Source organism: Salvelinus sp. IW2-2015, linkage group LG32 (assembly GCF_002910315.2).
Source record: "Salvelinus sp. IW2-2015 linkage group LG32, ASM291031v2, whole genome shotgun sequence".
Taxonomy (NCBI): Eukaryota; Metazoa; Chordata; class Actinopteri; order Salmoniformes; family Salmonidae; genus Salvelinus; species Salvelinus sp. IW2-2015.
The window spans coordinates 35,161,404-35,183,647 of record NC_036871.1 but is presented as its reverse complement, the minus strand read 5'-3'; the positions used below and the strand labels follow the sequence as shown (position 1 = coordinate 35,183,647).

The 22,244-nt window shown below is 44.7% G+C and overlaps 1 protein-coding gene across 3 annotated transcripts in view; it reads left to right on the top strand.

The window, feature by feature from the left end:
* Nucleotides 1-21,981, top strand: part of tcf3a (transcription factor 3a) — a 40,531-nt gene extending 18,550 nt beyond the window's left edge. Inside the window, exons 4-21 of one of the 3 annotated variants that reach the window (XM_023977481.2) lie at nucleotides 217-290; nucleotides 1,951-2,026; nucleotides 2,533-2,573; nucleotides 2,984-3,113; nucleotides 3,837-3,886; nucleotides 8,031-8,133; nucleotides 9,796-9,932; nucleotides 10,044-10,182; nucleotides 10,351-10,409; nucleotides 10,597-10,675; nucleotides 11,434-11,510; nucleotides 11,682-11,861; nucleotides 12,048-12,159; nucleotides 12,298-12,430; nucleotides 13,079-13,132; nucleotides 13,803-14,044; nucleotides 18,220-18,366; nucleotides 18,905-21,981. In XM_023977481.2, the coding sequence (XP_023833249.1) occupies nucleotides 217-290; nucleotides 1,951-2,026; nucleotides 2,533-2,573; nucleotides 2,984-3,113; nucleotides 3,837-3,886; nucleotides 8,031-8,133; nucleotides 9,796-9,932; nucleotides 10,044-10,182; nucleotides 10,351-10,409; nucleotides 10,597-10,675; nucleotides 11,434-11,510; nucleotides 11,682-11,861; nucleotides 12,048-12,159; nucleotides 12,298-12,430; nucleotides 13,079-13,132; nucleotides 13,803-14,044; nucleotides 18,220-18,359 (1,826 nt within the window). In that variant the 3' untranslated portion in view covers nucleotides 18,360-18,366; nucleotides 18,905-21,981. Of the gene's footprint in view, nucleotides 1-216; nucleotides 291-1,950; nucleotides 2,027-2,532; nucleotides 2,574-2,983; nucleotides 3,114-3,836; nucleotides 3,887-8,030; nucleotides 8,134-9,795; nucleotides 9,933-10,043; nucleotides 10,183-10,350; nucleotides 10,410-10,596; nucleotides 10,676-11,433; nucleotides 11,511-11,681; nucleotides 11,862-12,047; nucleotides 12,160-12,297; nucleotides 12,431-13,078; nucleotides 13,133-13,802; nucleotides 14,045-17,234; nucleotides 17,483-18,219; nucleotides 18,367-18,904 lie in introns of all 3 variants that reach the window. The other 2 variants (XM_023977480.2, XM_023977478.2) reach the window with 2 other exon arrangements.
* The last annotated feature ends 263 nt before the right edge of the window (nucleotides 21,982-22,244 follow it).

Sequence of the window (22,244 nt, the reverse complement as noted above, 5' to 3'; positions counted from 1 at the left end):
AGATTGGATAGGTATTGAGGTTATGGTAATGCTCCACCTTGATTGGCTGGGTGGAATTTTTGGCATATTCTGCACACATTTCCAACCCACTCAAACCTATCAATACTCGGGTGGGGGGGACTAGGGGTTATTTAGATTAAGTATTTAGTTGGTCCTTTTCTCCCTCCTTTTCCAGTCCAACACCTCTCAGGTCTAACCCTGTGTTCTGTGTTCTAGGTATGGATGAGCGAAGCGGTTCTACCCCCTGGGCATCTGGAGAACAGAACAGCCCTTCCTTCAACCAGGGACGGGTAAGGGACACTGCACTTTTGTGTATATTTATTAGTTTTTTTACCTTTAACTAGGCAAGTCAGTTAAGAACAAATTCTTATTTTCAATGATGGCCTAGGAACAGTGGGTTAACTGCCTTGTTCAGGGGCAGAACGACAGATTYGTACCTTGTCAGCCCTGGGATTTGAACTTGCAACCTTTCGGTTACTAGTCCAACGCTCTAACCACTAGGCTACGCTGCCGCCCCAATATATAGTGCAAGTGTATGTGGACACCCCTTCAAATTAGTGGATTCATCTATTTCAGCCACACCCATTGCTGACGGGTGTATAAAATCGAGCACACSTCCATGCAATCTCCATAGACAAACATTGACAGTAGGATGGCCTTACTGATGAGCTCARTGACTTTCAACGTGGCACCGTCATAGGATGGCACCTTTTCAAGAAGTCAGTTCATCCATTTTCTGCCCTGCTAGAGTTGCCCCGGTCAACTGTAATTGCTGTTATTGTGAAGTGAAAACATCTAGGAGCAACAATGGCTCAGCTGCGATGTGGTAGGCCACACAAGCTCACAGAACGGGACCGCCGAGTGCTGAAGCACGTTGCAACACTCACTACCAAGTTCCAAACTGCCTCTGGAAGCAACGTCGGCACATGAACTGTTCGTCGGGAGCTTCATGAAATGGGTTTCCATGGCCGAGCASCCGAAACACAAGCCTAAGATCACCATGTGCAATGCCAAGCGTCGGCTGGAGTGGTGTAAAGCTCGCCGCCATTGGACTGTGGAGCAGTGAAAAACGCGTTCTCTGGAGTGATGAATCACGCTTCTCCATCGGGCAGTGCGACGGACTAATCTGGGTTTGGAGGATGCCAGGAGAACGCTACCTGCCCCAATGCATAGTGCCAACTGTAAAGTTTGGTGGAGGAGGAATAATGGTCTGGCGCTGTTTTTCATGGTTTGGACTAGGCCCCTTAGTTCCAGTGAATTTAAATTTTAACGCTACAGCATACAATGACATTCTAGACGATTCTGTGCTTCCAACTTTGTGGCAACAGTTTGGGGCATGCCCTTTCCTGTTTCAGCATGACATTGTCCCCATGCACAAAGCGAGGTCTATACAAAAATGGTTTGTCGAGCTGTGTGGAAGAACTTGACTGGACTGCACAGAGCCCTGACCTCAACCCCATCAAACACCTTTGGGATGAATTGGAACACCAACTGCTAGCCAKGCCTGATTGCCCAACTTCACTAATGCTCTTGTGGCTGAATGGAAGCAAGTCATGCAATGTTCCAACATCTAGTTAAAAGCCTTCCTAGAAGCATTCTAGGGGGCTTCTATAGCCGTAAAGGCGAGACCAACTCCATGTTAATGCCCATGATTTTGGAATGAGCTGTTCGACAAGCAGGTGTCCACATACTTTTGGTCATGTAGTGTATCAACATCGACATGTTCTTACACCGTGGATATCACTAATCCATAACCCTGATATCGTCCACCGGGGATATTACTCATCCATATGACTAATCTTATCTGGATGTAACAGATTGGTCCAAAGAGCTCAGAGGCACAGTGCGTTTTGCTTGTAGATGGTCATGTTGAATCTGTTTTAAGACACAGCATTTGATTTAAATTCTTCATCTTTCTCTTTGTCTGTTTATTTCTCTTCTTCCCTCCAGGGTTATGGTGAAGGAACTCATTACAATGAGCATGAATGCCTGGCTTCCACCCCTATGTTCGGCTCAGGAATTGTGGGTAAGGAGATCTGTATATATTTCCTCCACCCTGGCCTATGTTTTAGATCTTGTATCTGGAACAGGTTCTCTCCCTGGCCTTCCATTTAATTAAGCTCAGCTGATTGGACGTCCCCATCATGACAAAGGGTGGGGGGTGTGAGGGGTTTAGGGTGGGGTTGAGGGGTTTAGGAGCACCCAAGCACAAACAAACCTCTCCCAAGGGATTAGTGTAGCATGTTTGTGTGTCTCTCAGCTGAGCTGTCAGGAGAGCAGAGATGGGGGTTAGGCTTTAATTACCCCCGGACCCTCTATAACGAGCCAAGTTGTTTTGCTCCTGTCTAAAGTCATAAATACAACCCTTCATATAGAGCACCTCACACGGCGGGCGGGTGGCAGATAAGGGGCGCCCAACTGGAGAAAGGGGAACAGGTCAGATTGGTTGTTAATGTGCTGGAGATGAGTGAAACGGCCTTTAAAGGTTTTTACCATGTCCTGCCCTGATTGTCCCTCTATCTGTTTTTACAGGCAAAGCTGAGCGAGGACCCTACTCTTCTTTTGGAGCACAGGTAAAATCAGTCGCTTCTCTTCCAACTTGGTTTTTCGCTCTTGTGACTAGTTCTCCCATCTGTAGCTGTGGTCTCTTCAGCTGAGTGATTTTTATTGTGAATCTGCTCCCCTCGTCCTTCTCATCCTCTCTCCTGCTCCCCTCGTCCTTCTCATCCTCTCTCCTGCTCCCCTCGTCCTTCTCATCCTCGTCCTTCTCATCCTCATCGTCCTGCTCCCCTCGTCCTTTCTTTCATCCTCGCTCCTGCCTCCCCTCGTCCTTCTCATCCCCTCATCCTGCTCCCCTCGTCCTTCTCATCCTCTCTCCTGCTCCCCTCGTCCTTCTCATCCCCTCTCCCCCTCGTCCTCTCTCAACATTACTATCTCTAGCAGTATTTGTGGGACTGACCTGGTCTTCTCTCCTCCTGTGTAGCCGGGCTTTATGCCCAGTGAGATGCCCATGCCCAGTCCTGATGCCCTGTCCCCCTCGGGTCTGAAGTCAGGCTCCCAGTTTTACCCCTCCCAGTTCAATCCTCGCAGGAGATCCACCCAGGAGAGCATGGGTAAGGACAGAAACCACAGAATATTATCCCATAGAATGCAAAGGAGATGGAGCACACATTCCAATGTAGAACCGACATTCCAATGTAGAACYGACATTCCAATGTAGAACCGACATTCCAATGTAAAGCAGTGTTCCAATGTAAAGCAGTGTTCCAATGTAAAACAGTGTTCCATGGTGTTTCCTTCTGGTCATATTGGAGGGTGTTTTTTAATTCCAGTTCTATTTCTACTGCTAATGCTTACTGCAGTTGAATTACATGAAACAATTCATAGTGTCACCTAATTGGCAGGTCCGTGTAAAATCACATGGAATTCACGACCATATCCACTCCACTAATACTATTACTATGTGAAGGAGTTGCTCTTTACTCTGGTGTATATGTAGGACTGTGATTACCCTCACTTCTCCTACTGATGTTTAAAATAACAACCAGAGAACTCTCACTTCTGCTAAACCAGCCAGGGGTTCAATGGGAGGAGCGGCGCGGTGACACCGTTGCATAAACACACTGGTTGGATAAGATAAGATTCCGTTTGATTAAGGCATTTATAAGGGCTCATAAAGACAGATATTCCTACCAGCACAGAGCTTACCTAATGGACAGCATGAATGAACCCATTCACAGCATGAATGAACCCATTCATCGATATGCCCGAACTGTTAACACTGCATTCATAACTCTGTTGTTTCATCTATGTACTCACTGTGTGTGTCTCCTCAGATGGCCAGCCAAAAAAGATCAGGAAAGTTCCCCCTGGCCTGCCCTCTTCAGTAAGTACTGCCCCCCTCTCCCACCATTACCTCCTCGTACCAGACTGCCACACCTTAGTCTGCCTATTGTCCCTGAAGAACACAAACCTGTTTCGGACCTTTTGCCCCTTCCAACCCAAAATGAGCCCACCTACGCAAGAAACCTTGTCGCCCAACCATATTCAAACCTTTCCCCACTCACTCTCAGGAATGCTTCCTCATCTAAAACATTCACCCCACCCACTCCCTTACACACACATGTTCTGCATCCCCCATGCCTAAACTGCCTCCCAGCCCTCATTGTCAGTGTGTGTAATGTGGACGCACACCAATCCCCAGACTATAACCCCGGATTTTAGAACGGCAGCCAAACTGGCAGAGAGAGAGAGGGCCTCCAGCCCCACAGCTGTGTGCTTTTGCATTGCCAACGAGGTGAAAAAATCAACGGAGCCCCACTCATTCACCCATTCATTTATTTAGACTTCTGTATTTATAGTGGGTTTTATTTGTAGGCCATTTATTTTATAGATGTGCATGCATTCCTTCCAGCCCAGCATTCTCACCCGTCCATTGCTTAAGGTAAAGAATGAGGCTTGATGACTTCACTAAACCTCCTCTATACAGTGTCGACTGTTCACCTTCCATCTTTTTATTTTTCTCCCCTCCCTCTTTTTTTCTCTCCATCTCCCTCTTGTGAGTTCTACTTGCTCCCACCCTCCTTTCTGTTTCTCTCTCACCCTCCCCCGTTCTCTTTTCCCTCCATCTCACTCTTTTTCTCCCTCCCCCATCCCTCTATCCCAGCTGCCCGTAGAGTTGGCTGCAGTCCAGGAATGGGCAGATGGCACAGTAATTAGGAGTGCATCTCTCCATTCCCTCTCCCCCTCTTCCTCTCTTCCTCTCACCCTCTATTCCTCTCTTCCTCTCTCTGTTTAATCAAATTAGAGAAACAACTTCACTGTGTAGGAACTGAGTCGTCTGGCCCATAGTTTTATTATCTCATGCCTGCCAGAATTGGGCTGATTCTGTGGCATCTGCTAGTTCACAACCTCAGGACCTTCACCTCTTTAGTGACATGCCAGAGACAACTATCAATTCTGTGTGATGCTCTGTAAGCCAGAGAGAAGACTGGATCATGTGTGTTAACCAGAACCAACTTGATAATGTGTGTAACGCGCGGACGCGTACACACACCACACTGGCACAGACACACCGTATACATCTCAAACCTAGCCGTAAGACCGTGAGATCACAGAGAAGAAAATTTGGGTTTATGGCTCCTTCTGAGCCAGTAAAGAATGAATTTGTTGTCTTGGTAATGGAACATAAGGAGTTATAAGGAGTTGAGATATTGTTCTGGGTTAATGGCAGCCCCCCTGTCATTGGTTCAAGGCAGTTTACTGAACCTACATGCAGCAGATTGTACAGGAGCACACAGAGTTTCTTGTACTTTGTATAGGCTAGTTCATTTCATGAGTATAGGCTAAATAATCTAGAAAMGTATGTTTACACTGAGGTTAGCTGTAGTTAACATGTGACCAAAAGGCTACTTTACTATAACTGTGTGTGTGGAATTCTTGTCTGTTTAAAATCTGTTTGTTGTCTTAGTAACAGAACATCCCCTAAGAAAACCTTCCACACTGCTTAGTTCAATAGTAAAGACAAWGCCCCAGTGTCCTCAAATGCCACAGAGGCTGTTGATTTTGAATTAAGCAGTAAAAAGAGATAGTAAAAATGTACTCCTCAATTGACATACCAACCATTTGAGCACTGTTCAATGTGTGTGTGGGTGGGTGGCCTAATCAAGACAGGATACAAGGTTTTGACCACACACAGTCTACTATTTCAGATCACTTGGGAATCATTAGAAAAGACCATGTTACAGACTCCAGCCAACCAAGCCATAGACACCAACAGGCTCCTGAAAAGCTTCTATCCCCAAGCCATAAGACTGCTAAATAGCTAACAAAATGGCTACACAGACTATCTGGGTTGACCCTTGTATTTTTGCACTTTCTATGCACACTCACAGGACTCTACACACTCACGCACACTGGCACTCCAACACACTCGCACATACACTCACTTAATTTGCTCACACATTTATACTGACTCTATATATAGGGGTAAGGTGACAGGGATACTGGAGTGATGGTTGTAGATATGTATAGGGTAAGGTGACTAGACATGAGGATATATGATAAACAGAGTAGCAGCAGTGTATATGATGATTGTATGCGAGTGTACAATCATCCTATACGCTGCTGCTACTCTGTTTATCATATATCCTCATGTCTAGTCACCTTACCCTATACATTATGCCACAACCATCACTCCAGTATCCCTGTCACCTTACCCCTATACATATCTACAACCATCACTCCAGTATCCCTGTCACCTTACCCCTATACATATCTACCAACATCACTCGGTATCCCTGTCACCTTACCCTATACATATCTACCTCTACACTATCCAGTATCCCTGTCACCTTACCCTATACATATCTACCTCTATTCACTCCAGTATTCCCTGTCACCTTACCCTATACATATCTACCTCTATCACTCCGTATCCCTGTCACCTTACCCCTATACATATTCTACTCATCACTCCCAGTATCCCTGTCACCTTACCCCTATACATATCTACCTCTATCACTCCAGTATCCCGTCACCTTACCTATACATATCTACAACCATCACTCATCTATCCCTGTCACCTTACCCCTATACAATTCTACCTCTACACTCCAGTATCCCTGTCACCTTACCCTATACATATCTACCTCTATCACTCCAGTATCTCTGTCACCTTACCCCTATACATATCTACCTCTATCACTCCAGTATCCCTGTCACCTTACCCTATACATATCTACCTCTATCACTCCAGTATCCCTGTCACCTTACCCCTATACATATCTACCTCTATCACTCCAGTATCCTGTCACCTTACCCCTATACATATCTACCTCTATCACTCCAGTATCCCTGTCACCTTACCCCTATACATATCTACCTCTATCACTCCAGTATCCTGTCACCTTACCCCTATACATATCTACCTCTATCACTCCAGTATCCCTGTCACCTTACCCTATACATATCTACCTCTATCACTCCAGTATCCCTGTCTCCTTACCCCTATACATATCTACCTCTATCACTCCAGTATCCCTGTCACCTTACCCCTATACATATCTACCCATCCCTCCAGTATCCCTGTCCTTCCCCTATACAATTACTCTATCACTCCAGTATCCCTGCACCTTACCCTATACATATCACCTCTATCACTCCAGTATCCCTGCACCTTACCCCCATATCATATCTTACCTCCATACTCCAGTATCCCTGTCCCTTACCCCTATACATATCTACCTCTATCACTCCAGTATCCCTGTCACCTTACCCTATACATATCTACCTCTATCACTCCAGATATCCTGTCACCTTACCCCTATACATATCTACCTCTACCACTCCAGTATCCCTGTCACCTTACCCCTATACATATCTACCTCTATCACTCCAGTATCCCTTTTCACCTTACCCCTATACATATCTACCTCTATCACTCCAGGATCCCTGTCACCTTACCCCTAACATATCTACCTCTATCACTCCAGGATCCCTGTCACCTTACCCCTATAACATAATCTACCTCTATCACTCCAGGATCCCTGTCACCTTACCCCTATACATATCTACCTCTTATCACTCCAGATTCCTGTCACCTTACCCCTATACATATCTACCTCTATCACTCCAGTATCCCTGTCACCTTACCCCTATACATATCTACCTCTATCACTCCAGGATCCCTGTCACCTTACCCCTATACATATCTACCTCTATCACTCCAGGATCCCTGTCACCTTACCCCTATACATATCTACCTCTATCCCTCCAGTATCCCTGCACATTGTATATATGATATTGAAACTGACCCTGTATATGAATTACTTCTCGTGTTCTTATTTTTTTTGTGCTTGAGTTTGTTCTACCTCATGTTGTTTTAGTTCTACATTGATATTGATTATTGTATTGTTGGGTTTAGAACCTGTAAGGAAGGAATTTCACTGTACTTGTGCCTGTGAGATTAACTTGAAACCTTTTTTACTGTGTCTGATTTCCCCCATCTCCCTACTGTGTGTGTTCTGTAGGTGTATGCGTCGGCCTCAGGAGAGGACTATAACAGAGACGGTGCAGGGTATCCTGCCTCCAAGCCTGGGAACGTGGGCTACCCCGGCTCCTTCTATATGCAAGGTTAGTGTAGTGTATACCAGATCTTGTCTGTGGGCCTAAACTACACAATATACTTAGCACTATGGGTTTACCCACTTTGATACCTCGGCAACATAGAGAAAGTTGTCTGAAATGTATTTATTTATTGAAAACATTTATTTAGCTGACTAATGATGTCATATACACTCAGTGGACAGTTAATTAGGTACACTCATCTAGTACCAGGTCAGACTCTCCTTTGCATCCAGAACAGCCTGAATTCTACGGGGAATGGAAACATTGCTCAATTGGTATCAAGGGACCTAACGTGTGCCAGGCAAACATTCCCCACACCAGCAGCCTGTACCGTTGACACCAGGCAGGATGGGGCCATGGACTCATACTGCTTATGCCAAATCCTGACTGCCTGACTGAACAGGAACCAGGGTTCGTCGGACCAGGCAACGTTTTTCCATTCCTCAATTGTCCAGTATTGATCGCTTTCCCACTGGAGCCACTTCTTGTTATAGTTAGCTGATGGGAGTGTTTCTGAGATACTGGAACCAGAAGGCCTGGCACAGACTCTCATACCATGCTCAATCACTTGTTTTGCCCATTCTTTTMTTTTATTATAAGAATTGTTGTTGTTGGCCTTTTTACCCCTTTTTCTCCCCAAATTTGTGATATCCAATTGTTAGTTGGTCTTGTTGGAAGCCAGCCGCACTAATGTGTCGGAGGAAACACCGTACACCTGGCGACCGTGTCAGCGTGCATTGCGCCCGACCCGCCACAGAATCGCTAGATCGCTTTGGGACAAGGACATCCCGGCCGGGCAAACCCTTCCCGAACCCGGACAACGCTGGGCCAATTTTGCGTCGCCTCATGGGTCCCCTGGTCGCGAACAACTGCGACAGAGCCCGGGATCGAACCTGGATCTGTAGTGACACTCTGGAGGCCCTGTTTAGCCCATTCTAGCATTCAATCAAACAGTAACTGAATGGCTCTRCCGTGTGCCTGCTTTATATAGCAATTCACGGTCACCTGAGTCAATGTCTGTAGAAGCGATCCATTTTCGTGAACAGGCTGGTGTACCTAATAAACTGGCCACAGTGTATGTGCCCCATTACTGCCTGTATTGTCTCATCCTCTCTGTTGAAACACCTTATGACAGTGTGCTAGTGAGTCGTCTGTCTGTCTGTACAGTAAGATGAAGTCATCAGGCGAATGTGACCCCTTGTCTTATTTCTGGTGGCTGCTGTCCCTCTGGTACTCACGCTCTTTCTATTCCCCTCCTTCCCCTGTACCCTCACTACCTCACCCTCCACACAAACACCCCTCTCACCACCCTCTCCCCTCCACACAAACACCCCTCTCACTACCTCACCCCTCCACACAAACACCCTTCTCACCACCCTCTCCCCTCCACACAAACACCCCTCTCACCACCCTCTCCCCTCCACACAAACACCCCTCTCACTACCTCACCCCTCCACACAAACACCCCTCTCACCACCCTCTCCCCTCCACACAAACACCCCTCTCACCACCCTCTCCCCTCCACACAAACACCCCTCTCCCCTCCACACAAACACCCCTCTCACCACCCTTTCCCCTCCACACAAACACCCCTCCTCTATACGCCCACCCCCCTCTCACCACTCCCTTTACACACAAACATCCCTCCTCCTGGTTCCCCCCTGACAGAAGGTCACCACCCCTCCCCTGACCCGTGGAGTTCTGCCGGGCCGATGGGGCAGCCGGGCTACTCTGCTGTGCTGGGTAACTCCCCTCACCTGGGCCAGCCCGCCCCCTTCACCGCCATCAACCCCCAGGACAGACTGGTGCGACTACTAACACACACTAGCTGGTTCTCTATATAGTAGTATAGAATACGTTACCATTTCTCTCTCACTGAACGCCCAGAGAATGACTTTGAGCCTGTTTTTGTGCAGAAGCGCCAGCCGTTGCCACTCTCGCCCCAGAACTACCCCCTGCACGGCAGCRAGGTGAACGGGAGCTTTCACCCTGGGTCCACTGGCTACGGAGTCCCCAACCACACACCCCCCATCAACGGAACAGACAGCATCATGGGTACGACTGTCTACCACTGACACTCTGTAGACTGTCTGTTTTTATCTGCCTGTCTCTGTTTTTCTCTCACTTTCTGGCTCTTCCTTTGTTTCTTCCTTTACCTCCATCTTTTCTCTAAATTGAAAATGTCAGTTCTAATGGTTTGCTATCCACCCTGTTCCCTCCCAGCCAACCGGGGAACAGCTCCACCTAGCTCAGGAGATGAGATCGGCAAAGCCCTGGCATCAGTGAGTAGAGTGGCACAGACTGCATCAAGCATAGTCTTCAGTGATTATGCAAAGTTGATTTATTTACCAAGACTAAGATGAAACCCAATCTGCAAATAATAGAGAAGGCCGAGTGTCTGTTCTACTGTTTTCTGTATCACAGATCTAACTATTGAATGACCGTTTCATTATGTTTTTTTCTGTGTAGATTTATCCTTCGGACCACAACAGCAACACCTTCCCTTCATCTCCATCTACTCCAGTGGGCTCTCCCCAGGCCATAGCAGGTGACTGGGCAGGGAAAATACACCTGTAACTAGCTCCCCCCAGGCCATAGCAGGTGACTGGGCAGGGAAAATACGCCTGTAACTAGCCCTTCCCCTGGACATGGCAGGGAAAGTACACCTGTAGCTTGGAGGATCACAATTGGGTTAACCCTTAGTGAAACCTAGCAAAGCATTTCCTATATGGTGGGTTGGAGCCTACTGCTGATTCCTAGCTAGTTTATATTCGGTTGTGACTGAACACTGGGCTAAGGTGATATTTTGCTAAAGAGATTTAAGTGTTTGGGTAGGTGTAAGAGCAAAAACGTCAGTGACCTGACCTAGCGGATCCCACCTGACCTATCGGATCCCACCTGACCTAGCGGATCCCGCCTATTTTAGTCCTTAGGGTGCCATATCCTGTGGTGTAAGGTTACAGCCACATGGAAAATGACAAAAAATAGCTTTTTTCTCACAGGCAGATGAAGTGCAAATGTCACTGTTGGTCCAATGTGGAATCGAGTGACCAGATGAGGTTCTTTTTTGACACCAGTGCTTTGAGTGTGGTGTCTGAAATGGCCAACCATAAAACCTCTAATGAAATTTGACATAATTAGATTACGTCTTGTCTAGAGTTACTAGATAACAAGTTATGGTTGACTGCTTTTCAACCGAATGGTCGTTTGCCTGGTAGATGGACAGCCCCACTCTTGCGGTTTGTGCCAACTATTTTCAAAGACAAAGTTTTTGTCCAGATGCTTAATGTCTCTCTGTCTCTGTAGGTTCTGCCTCTCAGTGGTCCCGGGGCTCGGGACAGGCCACACCCTCTCCAAACTTTGAGGGAGGACTGCAGGCTCTGGTGAGTTACGTGTCATGTCCTACTCCTGAACGTGTGTAGTCACACATATGAGTAGCAGTCATAAAAGATCACGAATAACACCTTGGTCTGAAGCAAGCTGGATGAGTTGAAGTTGATGAATAAACAGGGTTCGTTATACTTACCCCGCTATACTCACCTTCTCTTCTACAGCAAAACAAAATGGAGGACCGTCTGGAGGAGGCAATCCACGTTCTGCAGCGCCACGCCGGGGGACAGGGGGGCCCAGGGGGGCTGACTGACATGCACAGCCTCCTCAGCGCTGGGATAGGAGGTCTTGCCCAGGCCTTCAACAACGCTGGCCTGGGACTGGCCAACAGACTGCCCAACCTAGTAAGAACTGGAGGGATGAATAGATCTATAGTGGGCATATCTAGCCATATGGAAGTTTTAGGATTCTGTCTATTTATTGTCATGCTGTTCTATAAAGCCTCATGTAAATACTCATGTAACAGCTATGTTATGAAGAGACTGTAGGACTGTAACTATCGAATCCCATGTTTCTCCTTTGCTCTGTAGATGTCCAACCACCATGAGGACTCTGCTGGTCCGCCCTCTAGTGGTCCTGGTCTGCATGGTCACCATGGCCCTCCCTCAGCCCAGCCTGGCAGCCAACCTGAGGGCTTCACCAGTTAGTTCCTCCTTGTCACTCTTTATTTTCCTCTCTCTTGCCATTCAGGAAAGGAGACAAAATGATTGACTCTCCCTCTTTCTCAAAATATCTACTGTGCTTGGCATTGACTTGTCCCCCCCCCCCATTTTCCCTCAGGCCTCTCCCGCTCCACACACTCGTCCAGTGGCGCCGACATCAAAAGGGAGGACAAGGAGGATGACGAGAACTCCTCCGTGGCTGACAAGTCAGAGGACGAGAAGAAAGACTCGAAGGCCCGCCCCCGAACAAGGTGACTAAGCCCTCTGTCTGTAGCAATGACACATTAATATGACTGAAATCAGTCAGTCACTCTCTTGAGATGCAAGTATAGGACTTCTATGTTTAGGCAAGTCGTCGTCGTCAATGCATGATTTACCTGGAAGTTTACATTAAGTGCTTGTTTAAGTTAAGATTCAGATCGATGTTTTCTGGCAGGTATTACCGTGTAGAAATTGTCTGATCAGTTGGCACATTGATCAAATTAAGTCATTTTGACACCATACTGCATTCCAGTCTCTTTTTAGTGTTGTTTGTGCAGTGCTATTTACAAAGTAAATAAAACTCCCGTCAAAACCTAAGCACTAGGTGATTGTTGTGGTATCGGAAGTGGGACATTTTGATCTGTTTAACCATCTTGTTAGCTTAGGCTAGTGAATGTGACTCAATGATTTGTCCTGGGGACTGTGCTGCTGTTATTATAAAGGGGGTAAACTCTCACTGAACGTTATCAGGATTTATTTGATCATTTTCAAGACATCTGTTGAAAATGATTATGTCCATTCAGGGAGTGCAGGTTTACCCTTTCTATTTCAACCTAACACAGCCCCAGCACCCAAAAASAGGTGATTCTCCTTAGCACTGTTATCATGTGTGCCCTCGTGTCTACCGTTGTTTTCAGAGAGACGTTCTCCTTCCAGACCTTCTCTTCCTCCCTATCAGACACGGGAGCAGAGTAAGTCTGTATCCAGTCATGTGCGCCTCACCTCAGGGGGTGTGGCCAGAAATATAGACACCAAATAAAATGTGAGAATAATTATAAACTGACATCTATTTATTTATACCTGGTCGGCAGAATTTCAGCATAAACAATTTACTCAGGCATAGCAAACGTTTTTCTCGCTCCTTGAGCCGTGCCGTTGTTGGTGCCTTGAGTGAAGGTTTGTATCATCTTGCAATTATAACACACAAGCTCTGAAGGGGATACCCCAGGTTTAATAACTGATGGCGTAAGTATATTATGAATTTGAATTGTCAATTTGATGACTTGAACCTAGATGAAATTGGATTTTATCATTTCACAGCTATTGCAGCACATGCACCTGGCTTTTACCATAACATTTTCTACATTGATAAAGAAAAGATGTTTGTATGTTGTATATGAGTTTGCTAGAGTATGTTAGAGGATTATATAAAGTCCTGTTTTCTTGTTAAAAGAATGAAGAGCTTATTCTTTGTCATAATGGTCCAGAAGCTGTAGTACAGCACTCCCAGAATGAAAGCATTTAATCATTCTCTAGCAAGTGATTAGAACAGAACGTAATAGTCTTGTCCACTTTAGTAAATATGTCTTCTATCCCTTCCAACCAAACCTCCCCCCTTGGCCTACATTGACTCTTCATCAGTCACGATGATGAGGACGAGGATGACGAGGATCTGCCGCCGGAGTTGAAGAAAGAGCGGGAGAAAGAGCGGCGGGTGGCAAATAATGCCCGTGAGCGTCTGCGCGTGCGGGACATCAACGAAGCCTTTAAGGAGCTGGGGCGCATGTGTCAGCTTCATCTGACTAATGAGAAACCCCAGACCAAACTGCTCATTCTGCACCAGGCCGTTAATGTTATACTCAACCTGGAGCAGCAAGTCCGAGGTCAGTGTGCTGTCACTGGGGTCCAGGTTTAGACGGGACAAAGAACCAGGGTAGGGCAGCGTCCCAATTCTCTGATGCCTTCTAGTATCCTTCAGGGTAAAGGCCCTGGGATGTCTCCATACTCTTGAGTGGTTTGCTTTCCTTGTCTCTTTTCCTTCATTGATGTGAAGTCATTGGAAAGGTGTCAGTCATATTGCTTTCACCTGTCCTGTGTTTTTAGATCATTGCAGATAGAGAGCAGACTAGGCGATGAGGCCACTTTCAAGTATTGAGATGCTCCCATAAGACAAGTTTCCAACCATCTAGTTGTTTGTTATGATAGGAGAAAACGGGACGAGGAAAGGAAGCTATTTAGACTGTTTGGGATGTGGCCCCTTCTCCGTTCCTTTGAGGCTTTGCTGCTGTTCGCACACATACAACCTACCACTGGATTCATGTCTGGTTTGGTGTCGTATGTGTTGCCTGATCTAAACAGCATGGGTCTGTCTGTCTGGGCTGCTTCATGTGACTGCCTCCCCCTCCACTATATTAGGGGCGTTCCACCAATTCGGTGCCTTTTGAGAATTGAGCGGCAGGGTAGCCTCGTGGTTAGAGMATTGGGCTAGTAACCGAAAGGTTGCAAGTTCAAATCCCCCAGCTGACAAGGTACAAATCAGTTAACCCACTGTTCCTAGGCCGTCATTGAAAATAAGAATTTGTTCTTAACTGACTTGCCTAGTTAAATAAAAGTAAAAATAAATAAATATATAAAATAAAAAAAGTGTTACAAAAACTTTGGGAATTCTCATAATTTTGACATTCTGTCATAAAGGGCACATGTTCAACTTAATAAAAAAACATGTTTTCCCATCTCGAGGTACAAAGAAAAATATATACTACATAATTACTAGCCGAAGTAACCAGGTGGACAAATTCATGTTAAATCAGCCATAAATCCCCTTGTGATGGTGGGAAGCTTGGAAACTTGTGTGCAACAGGGAGAGGCAATTGAATGCAAGCTTCACAAAGTTTCATTGTTAAAACATTTCTATGTGTAACAGGGTTGAAGTGTTACACTTGACCAGCTCAGTTTTCCACCACAAAACACCAGCAAATGGACAAAAAGAGTAGAATCAGATCACCTACATTTACACTATCATTTGACTAGTAGATGTTTCTTTTGGAAAGAATATTGAAGGAATAGTTTCACCATATTAAAACGAGAGTTCAAGTCGCGTAACAGGGTTGACCTTAAAATGAGGGACAGACTTAAATGAATCACTAATTGCATGAAATAATTMATCTTCAGAAATGACTTTGTCAAAGTAACAAAAAGGCTAGCACTTCACAATGATGGTGAGAACTTGGAGAAATGTTGCTTAAGAGGGTTAAAATCTTCCTAGAAGTCAGAGGCTGCACGGAGAAACATGTCAAAATGCTGAATTTTGCACTTTAGCAAGTCTATTCATATAAAAAATCTGATTGAATTCTCCATGTGATCTATATTAAAGGGCACTTCATTTAAAATAACAGGCTTTTAAAATTCTATATTTGTGCAAAATTTCTACTTAAAATATCAAAGGGATGCAAAAGGCACTCATTTGGTGGAACGAACCATTAACATTATATTTCTGATTTCCCTTATACGCTTCTATCGCTGTCTCCCATCACTGTGCTTCTTATGAGGCCATAGCAACACGGTTTAACAACCCATTATGTTTGTTAGCTTTTTACACTGTTACAATTATTTCAGGCCCCGATAATGACTTCTAGATTCATTTGATCAGCTTTGGGTAATGGCCCAAAGTGAAGTGCAAAGATTTTTTTGTCCGAGAGGATTCCCACATTTTCAACATTTTTTTAATACACTCTGACCTCGGACTTGCTGCTCCAGGTTGAGTATAATGTTAACGGCCTGGTGCAACGTGTCACCATTCCCAAGTTACAGCATTGAGCCCCCTGTATTCTGCCTGCTGATTGGCTATACAGATGCAGATACAGGTTGTGATTGGATGAGAGGGGCTCACTGTTCTGCTCCTATCCCATTCCTCAATGTATTAACTCACTTCACTTTCGTATTGCAGTGTCTCTGTGTTGCATGCCCTTATTCGTCAAATGTTAACATTTTTAATTTACTGATTTCATTGAAGTCCTCGAAATACCATCTCCATCTCTCTCTTTCTGTCATTTCCTTTTGCAGATGGCAGCAGTGATTTCAGCTTCCTCTCATTCAGATAATACATCTCTGACCGCTGATGTATTTAACATGAGGCACCAGCATCTAGCTCTCTCTCTGTTTCTTTATCTCTGTGTTCCTGTTTCCCATTCTCTAGACCTGGTAGAGGGTGTGTTGCTGTCTTTCCTCCTCTCCCTCTCTTTCTTGGTCTTCTTTCCTCCTCACTGACAGCCCCCAAAACCCTCATATTATCACCTGTGAATACACTCCTGGGTCCTGATCAGCAGGAGATGTAGACTGTTGGTCTGGGTTCTGTCAGATTCCATTTGGAACATTTGGTATGATGGTTATCAACCCGTAACTCAACATTTTAAATACTCAATTTGACAAAATAACCTTAAGTCGCTGTTTAGCCAATTGAAAGTCTCCCAAGAAGTGATGGAAAAACATGCTTTGGGTATATATAAAAAAAAAAAAAAACATTCCCGGTTGCAAATATCATTTGTGAGGTCTTAAAAGATGCGTTAATGGACAATAGCAGTAACAGTAGTGCTCTCGTCTCAGGATTCCTCCGTGTAAAAACAAAAGGATTCTGTTACCGCGTCCTTCGCAGTCCATCCATCCGCTCTCTCTCTCGCTCTCCTGCTCCACCGCACCACTCTCCACCGGGATCATCCATCCGTGATCCTCCTCCTCGTCCCTGGAACACATTCTGTCCATCTGGACTACCACCACTTCCTGCTGCTGGCCTACTGCCCAAATATGGCACTTTGAATGATGTCACAGTCAGGCAGTCTGATCTAGGATGTGAATAGAGTAATGTGCAGGGAATGCTGTAGGGAAGTGCTGGTCTAGGATCAGGTCTAACTATGCCAGACAAAAGATGGGAACAGGCCCTGGAACAGCAATTGGCTATCTACATAAACTATCCATAAAAACTGTCAGCATTTAGGGGTAACTTAAATCCGTAAGGGCAACTTGGTGGGTAAAAGCAGCAGGTGTTGGGGTGTACCATAATGCCCCCTCCCTCCTCAGCAGCAGCTGCAGCGTGGCCTCGCCCAGCGACGACAACCTGACGGCAGAGGAGAAGGAGAAGCGTGAGCGGGAGCGCCGCTCGGCCAACAACGTCCGGGAGAGGGTGCGCGTGCGCGACATTAACGAGGCGTTCAGGGAGCTGGGCCGGATGGTGCAGGTGCACCTGCGCGGCGACAAGGCCCAGACCAAACTCATCATCCTGCAGCAGGCCTCGCAGGTCATTATGGGCCTGGAGAAGCAGGTCCGAGGTAGGCCTCCTTTTAGGAAATTATCCAGTACCCTCCACCCAGCCAACTATCACTCAACTAGCATGGCAGTGAAAGGGTTCATATTGGAGCTTGAGATCTGAGGTAGCTCCCCTTTTAGGAATAGATCTAGTACCACCCAGCCAACTAGCTCTTAATACTGGGCCTGGAGAAGCAGGTCTGAGGTAGGCCTCCCTTTAGGAAATTATCCAGTACCAGCCCCACCCAGCCTACTAGCTCTTAATACTGAGCCTGGAGAAGCAGGTGCGAGGTATGGCTTCCCTGTAGCTCTGGAAGGATTCCTTACAAAACCCCAACCCGAAAAGAGATGGGGAAGAGGAGGGGCTTCACCTCTGCCAAACACTTAGGGACCTCACTGCTGCCGTCTGGCCGTTCCTCTCTTCTGTCCAGCTGTCTCCTCTCTTTGTTTGGTCTTTTGTTCTCCATGATTTTCCAATTATATATTTTTCTATTTTGTTTCATATCTAGAATATTGTGGCATTTACACCTTAATCATACCTTCCGTGCCTGTCACATCTCCCTGCCTTTTTGTTTTTAACATCTCTCGTTCGTAGATAAGCCTAACCTCCCAAGCCCTTCTCGGTTTACTAGAATATGTGAAACCTGATGTTTTTTGCCCCTTGCGTCCATCTTTGACTATTGTCTTGTGCTCACCATCAGTTTACCTGAACCTGTAGATCCACTTCTCCCCTGTGATTCTGTGTCTCCTCTTCCTAAAGAGCGTAACCTGAAYCCCAAGGCAGCGTGTCTGAAGCGGAGGGAGGAAGAGAAGGTTTCGGGGGTGGACCCCCAGATGCAGATGGGAGGGGGCCACCCCGGGTTAGGCGGCGATGGACACAACTCTGTGAACCATATGTAACACCCAGGTAAGCTGTCATACTGTAACTGTCAATACCCTATGTATTGTTGTGGCATGTGTGAGCATAAAATGTATTTTTTTTCTGGATCAAAAGGGGGGATAGGTGGTGGGCGTGGCAGGGGACATGGAAATAAGCATGGTCGAGGCGTCTGAATTTGACATGTTTAGAGGCCACACCTTTAAACATCTTGGTGGTGTAAAGACATTTGCATTCTAAGCCTATTTCCTACAAATCTACAAATTATGCCATAGCTAATGCTGTGTTCTTTTGCTCAAACATAATAACAATCATTACTACTACATTCATTTGAATTCTCCTGACTGTCTAGCTTTTATTTTGGTCATTGTTAGTTCTCAAAGATTATTATAAAAACAATATGTAAAGGTATTGTCTACTCTATCTTTACAAGTGTACACTGAAAGTTTTTTTCCATCCCAAGAATGTATTTTAATATGCATTTTTTTTTTAATCACATTGTTTTGGACTTCAGTGGATTTCAATGGCAGAAAGACGTGTAATATAACGATCCCCGTTTGTCTTCCAGCTCCTGTTGATTGTACAGCTCTTAGAAGACGTGGCCTTATTGTCTTATTATGCATCTCAGTGGGCGTCAATCCACAAAGGTGCGCTCTCGATATAGCACATATAGTGGAGAAGCGCATACACACACACACACACACAACTGACAAAGCCAGTGGCCACATTCCTGACCATGAACACCCCTATACACCAGAGTTTTGAAGAATATTTACAGTTAACATACCCTGAACTCCAAGGAGAGACTGGGCCACAGAAAGAGGAAATTTAAACTCAATGATTTTCTGCCTAATGGTCATGTTTTTGTAAGACATTTTGAGAAGTTGCTTTACATGTTGGGAGCAAAATTTGTTTGGATCAAATAGTATTTTTGGATCAATTGCTCATGTGAGCAACAGGATTTTGTGTCCTTTGGGTAGTCATCTGCCATTCCCACCTGAAAAGAAGGTCATAGTTTCATTACAAGCAAAGGTGACACCAGAATCTAACCTGTGAGTAACTATGTGCCTGATATACATGCATAACGCCAAGGCTTGGGAGAGTTAGAATTGTCGTCATCCCCACCATTTTTTCCCTCAAATGGCTGAAACACAGTACAGTTTGAGGTATCCAGCCACCCCACCAGAATGTAAAAGACTGGACAGTCATAGTGATGAAGGGACACTTATTGAATCGGCAGGCACAGTGCTGTTATATAGCACAATGATTTAAAAAAGTTTCTGCCCTCTCGTAAGGGCTGACAGGCCTGTCTGAAGGATTTGTATGGTGGGTATTTATTTGATCCAGGAATCCTACAAACCTTCCGTTTTTGTCCTCTTCATCTGTTTGTTGCTACTGCCATGGGTGGAGTGGAAGCACTCCCAGTGAGGAAGGTGTCCCCACCCACCAACACATACAGAGACCCAGGACAGGTCATGACTCGCTACTAGCTGAGAACCACTTCCGGTTCACCTACTTTTCAACAGGATCACACAGTCATCTCAAGACTTCCTCACTCTTGGGGAGATTGGACTGAAACATGCAGGAAGTGTGTGTGTGCTCTGAACCAGAGCAAGCCTCTCCCCCTCCACTGCCACTCCCTTACCCTTCTTTACCCCTCCTGTTCTGCCTCCATTTCAGCCAGGCCATGTGGATGCATGGTCAGTACCCTCTGCCCCAAACTGAGTCAACCACCTGCCTTCATTTCTTTCTCTTCATGTTTGTGGAGCAAGTGTCATCAGTTGGCAAGGCAAACCTTGCCATGTCATGCGTACTTAAAGATTTTATGTACGACGTAAGGAAATGTCTGTTTTTTAAGTAGACTACAGTTATTTCGACGAGTATGGAAGGAATAATGGTTGGACTTCAAGAGGGTTGATTTTTGTGGAGTGGGTCCTGAAATATCATAGCGATCTTCCCTTGAATGCGTTCAACTGCCATCTATGGACAACAATTTTTGTTCCTTAAATTACAGGAAGCATTGGGCGTTTTGAACAATTTATAAAGTCTGTAAGGATCCTCCTTTTTGTAGAAGTGGTGTTATTTTTTTTATTTTTTATTTTGTAATATAGCTGTATGAGTTTTCTTTTGGATTGCATTTATTTTTGTTTACCTTGTTTAAATGTAAGAACTCTCATTTTAGATGCCAGGAACAAACTATCTCTTTTTCCATCCCAAACGTAGTAATCTCTTTTTTTATGATGACAAAAGCAAGAAGTGCCAGTTGCTAAGGGGTGAAAGTAGTAAACGCCAACACTCCTAATAAGGCTAGAATATCCACCAACTATTTTGGAAGTACAGGTCATTTGGAGATGGTCTGTATAAATCATTTAAACCAGTTACTACTTCATACTTACTATCAAAGGATATGTCAAAGTATTGGCAAGCTTTGTCACTCAAACATTTAAGTGCAAACTCTGATATTGTTGAAAAAGGAACAACGTATTACGTTTTTCATACCAGTTTCATTTTATGGCAATCCTTTTCAGCTTGCTAGGTTTTTGACTTTGGTATCATTCTTAGTAGTTACTCACCAGGCCTGAAAATGTCACTGTTGAAACTTCACTGTGATTGTCACTGCATGCGTGGCTTTCCAAGAGAACCTTTTACAGATATAGACGATTGACATGGGAGGGAAGTGTTTCAGTACATATAAAAAATATAAAGTAATGTTTTTGACCCTTTTCCTCTGTTTCTCAGTTAGTGATGGGCATCCCTGAACAACTGAGTCCACTTTGATTTACTGAGCCCTATTACCAGTTTCTAGAATTGAATGGATATGAGTGTTTCCAGACCTGTTATCTTCCGTATAAAACATTGATTTAGACAACACTCAGAGTACCATATCCTTCCTTAATAGTTTTTTTTTTTTTTAAACATTCTCAACTTTGTTTTCTACTAACTAGGGCAGAGACATTTTTGTTTTGATATGAAAAATGTGAAATTGACATGTTCAGTATGTACCTATACAAGACCTGGCCAGTTGATGTTATAGAGATCAACTAAACAGTATTTTTTCCCCTGCAGAGTGATACTGAATTGCAACAGTATTTTCTCAGTTTGGCCTGTTTGTCTTTCATAATAACCATCCTCCAGATGAAAACCCTAAGCTGCCATTGGTTCTTCTGTCTCACAGAAGACACATTGTTTTGGGATTTATATATATTTAAAAAATGATCTGAAACTGAACATTGCTGATGTTATGTGTTAATTTTTGTTAATATTAAACTGCAAATGTTGAGTACAGTATCCTTAACTTCCCTTGTCAAAACGCACAACTAGTATTTTGCCAGCGGTCTCATGGTCTGCCAATCTCTGCCCCTTCAACAGACGGTCACACTGCTACAAAACCAACTGTCGCTCTTACATTGGGGACAGAATCCATTTGTCCTCAAAGTGCCTCCAGTTTCCTATTTTTATATATATATATATCTATATATATATATATATATATAAAGTAGATATTGAGAACTGTCATGTATATAACAGTAATGTAGCAATAAATGTGCCATTTTTAACAGAAATATACCTTTTTTTCAATGTCTGTCTTTTTGAGCTTGTATACCTAAATGAGAAAAAAAACATTGTAATAAAGGGTTGAAAACATGCTAAGATTCTTGGCTCATTTTGTGTGTATTGAAACAATTCTCCATGTACAGTCATGGCCAAAGGTTGAGAATGACAAATTAATTTTCACAAAGTTTGCTGCTTCAGTGTCTTCAGATGTTACTATGGAATACTGAAGTATAATTACAAGCATTTCATAAGTGTTAAAGGCTTTTATTGACAATTACATGAATTTGATGCAGAGTCAATATTTGCAGTGTTTACCCTTCTTTTTCAAGACCTCTGCAATCCGCCCTGGCATG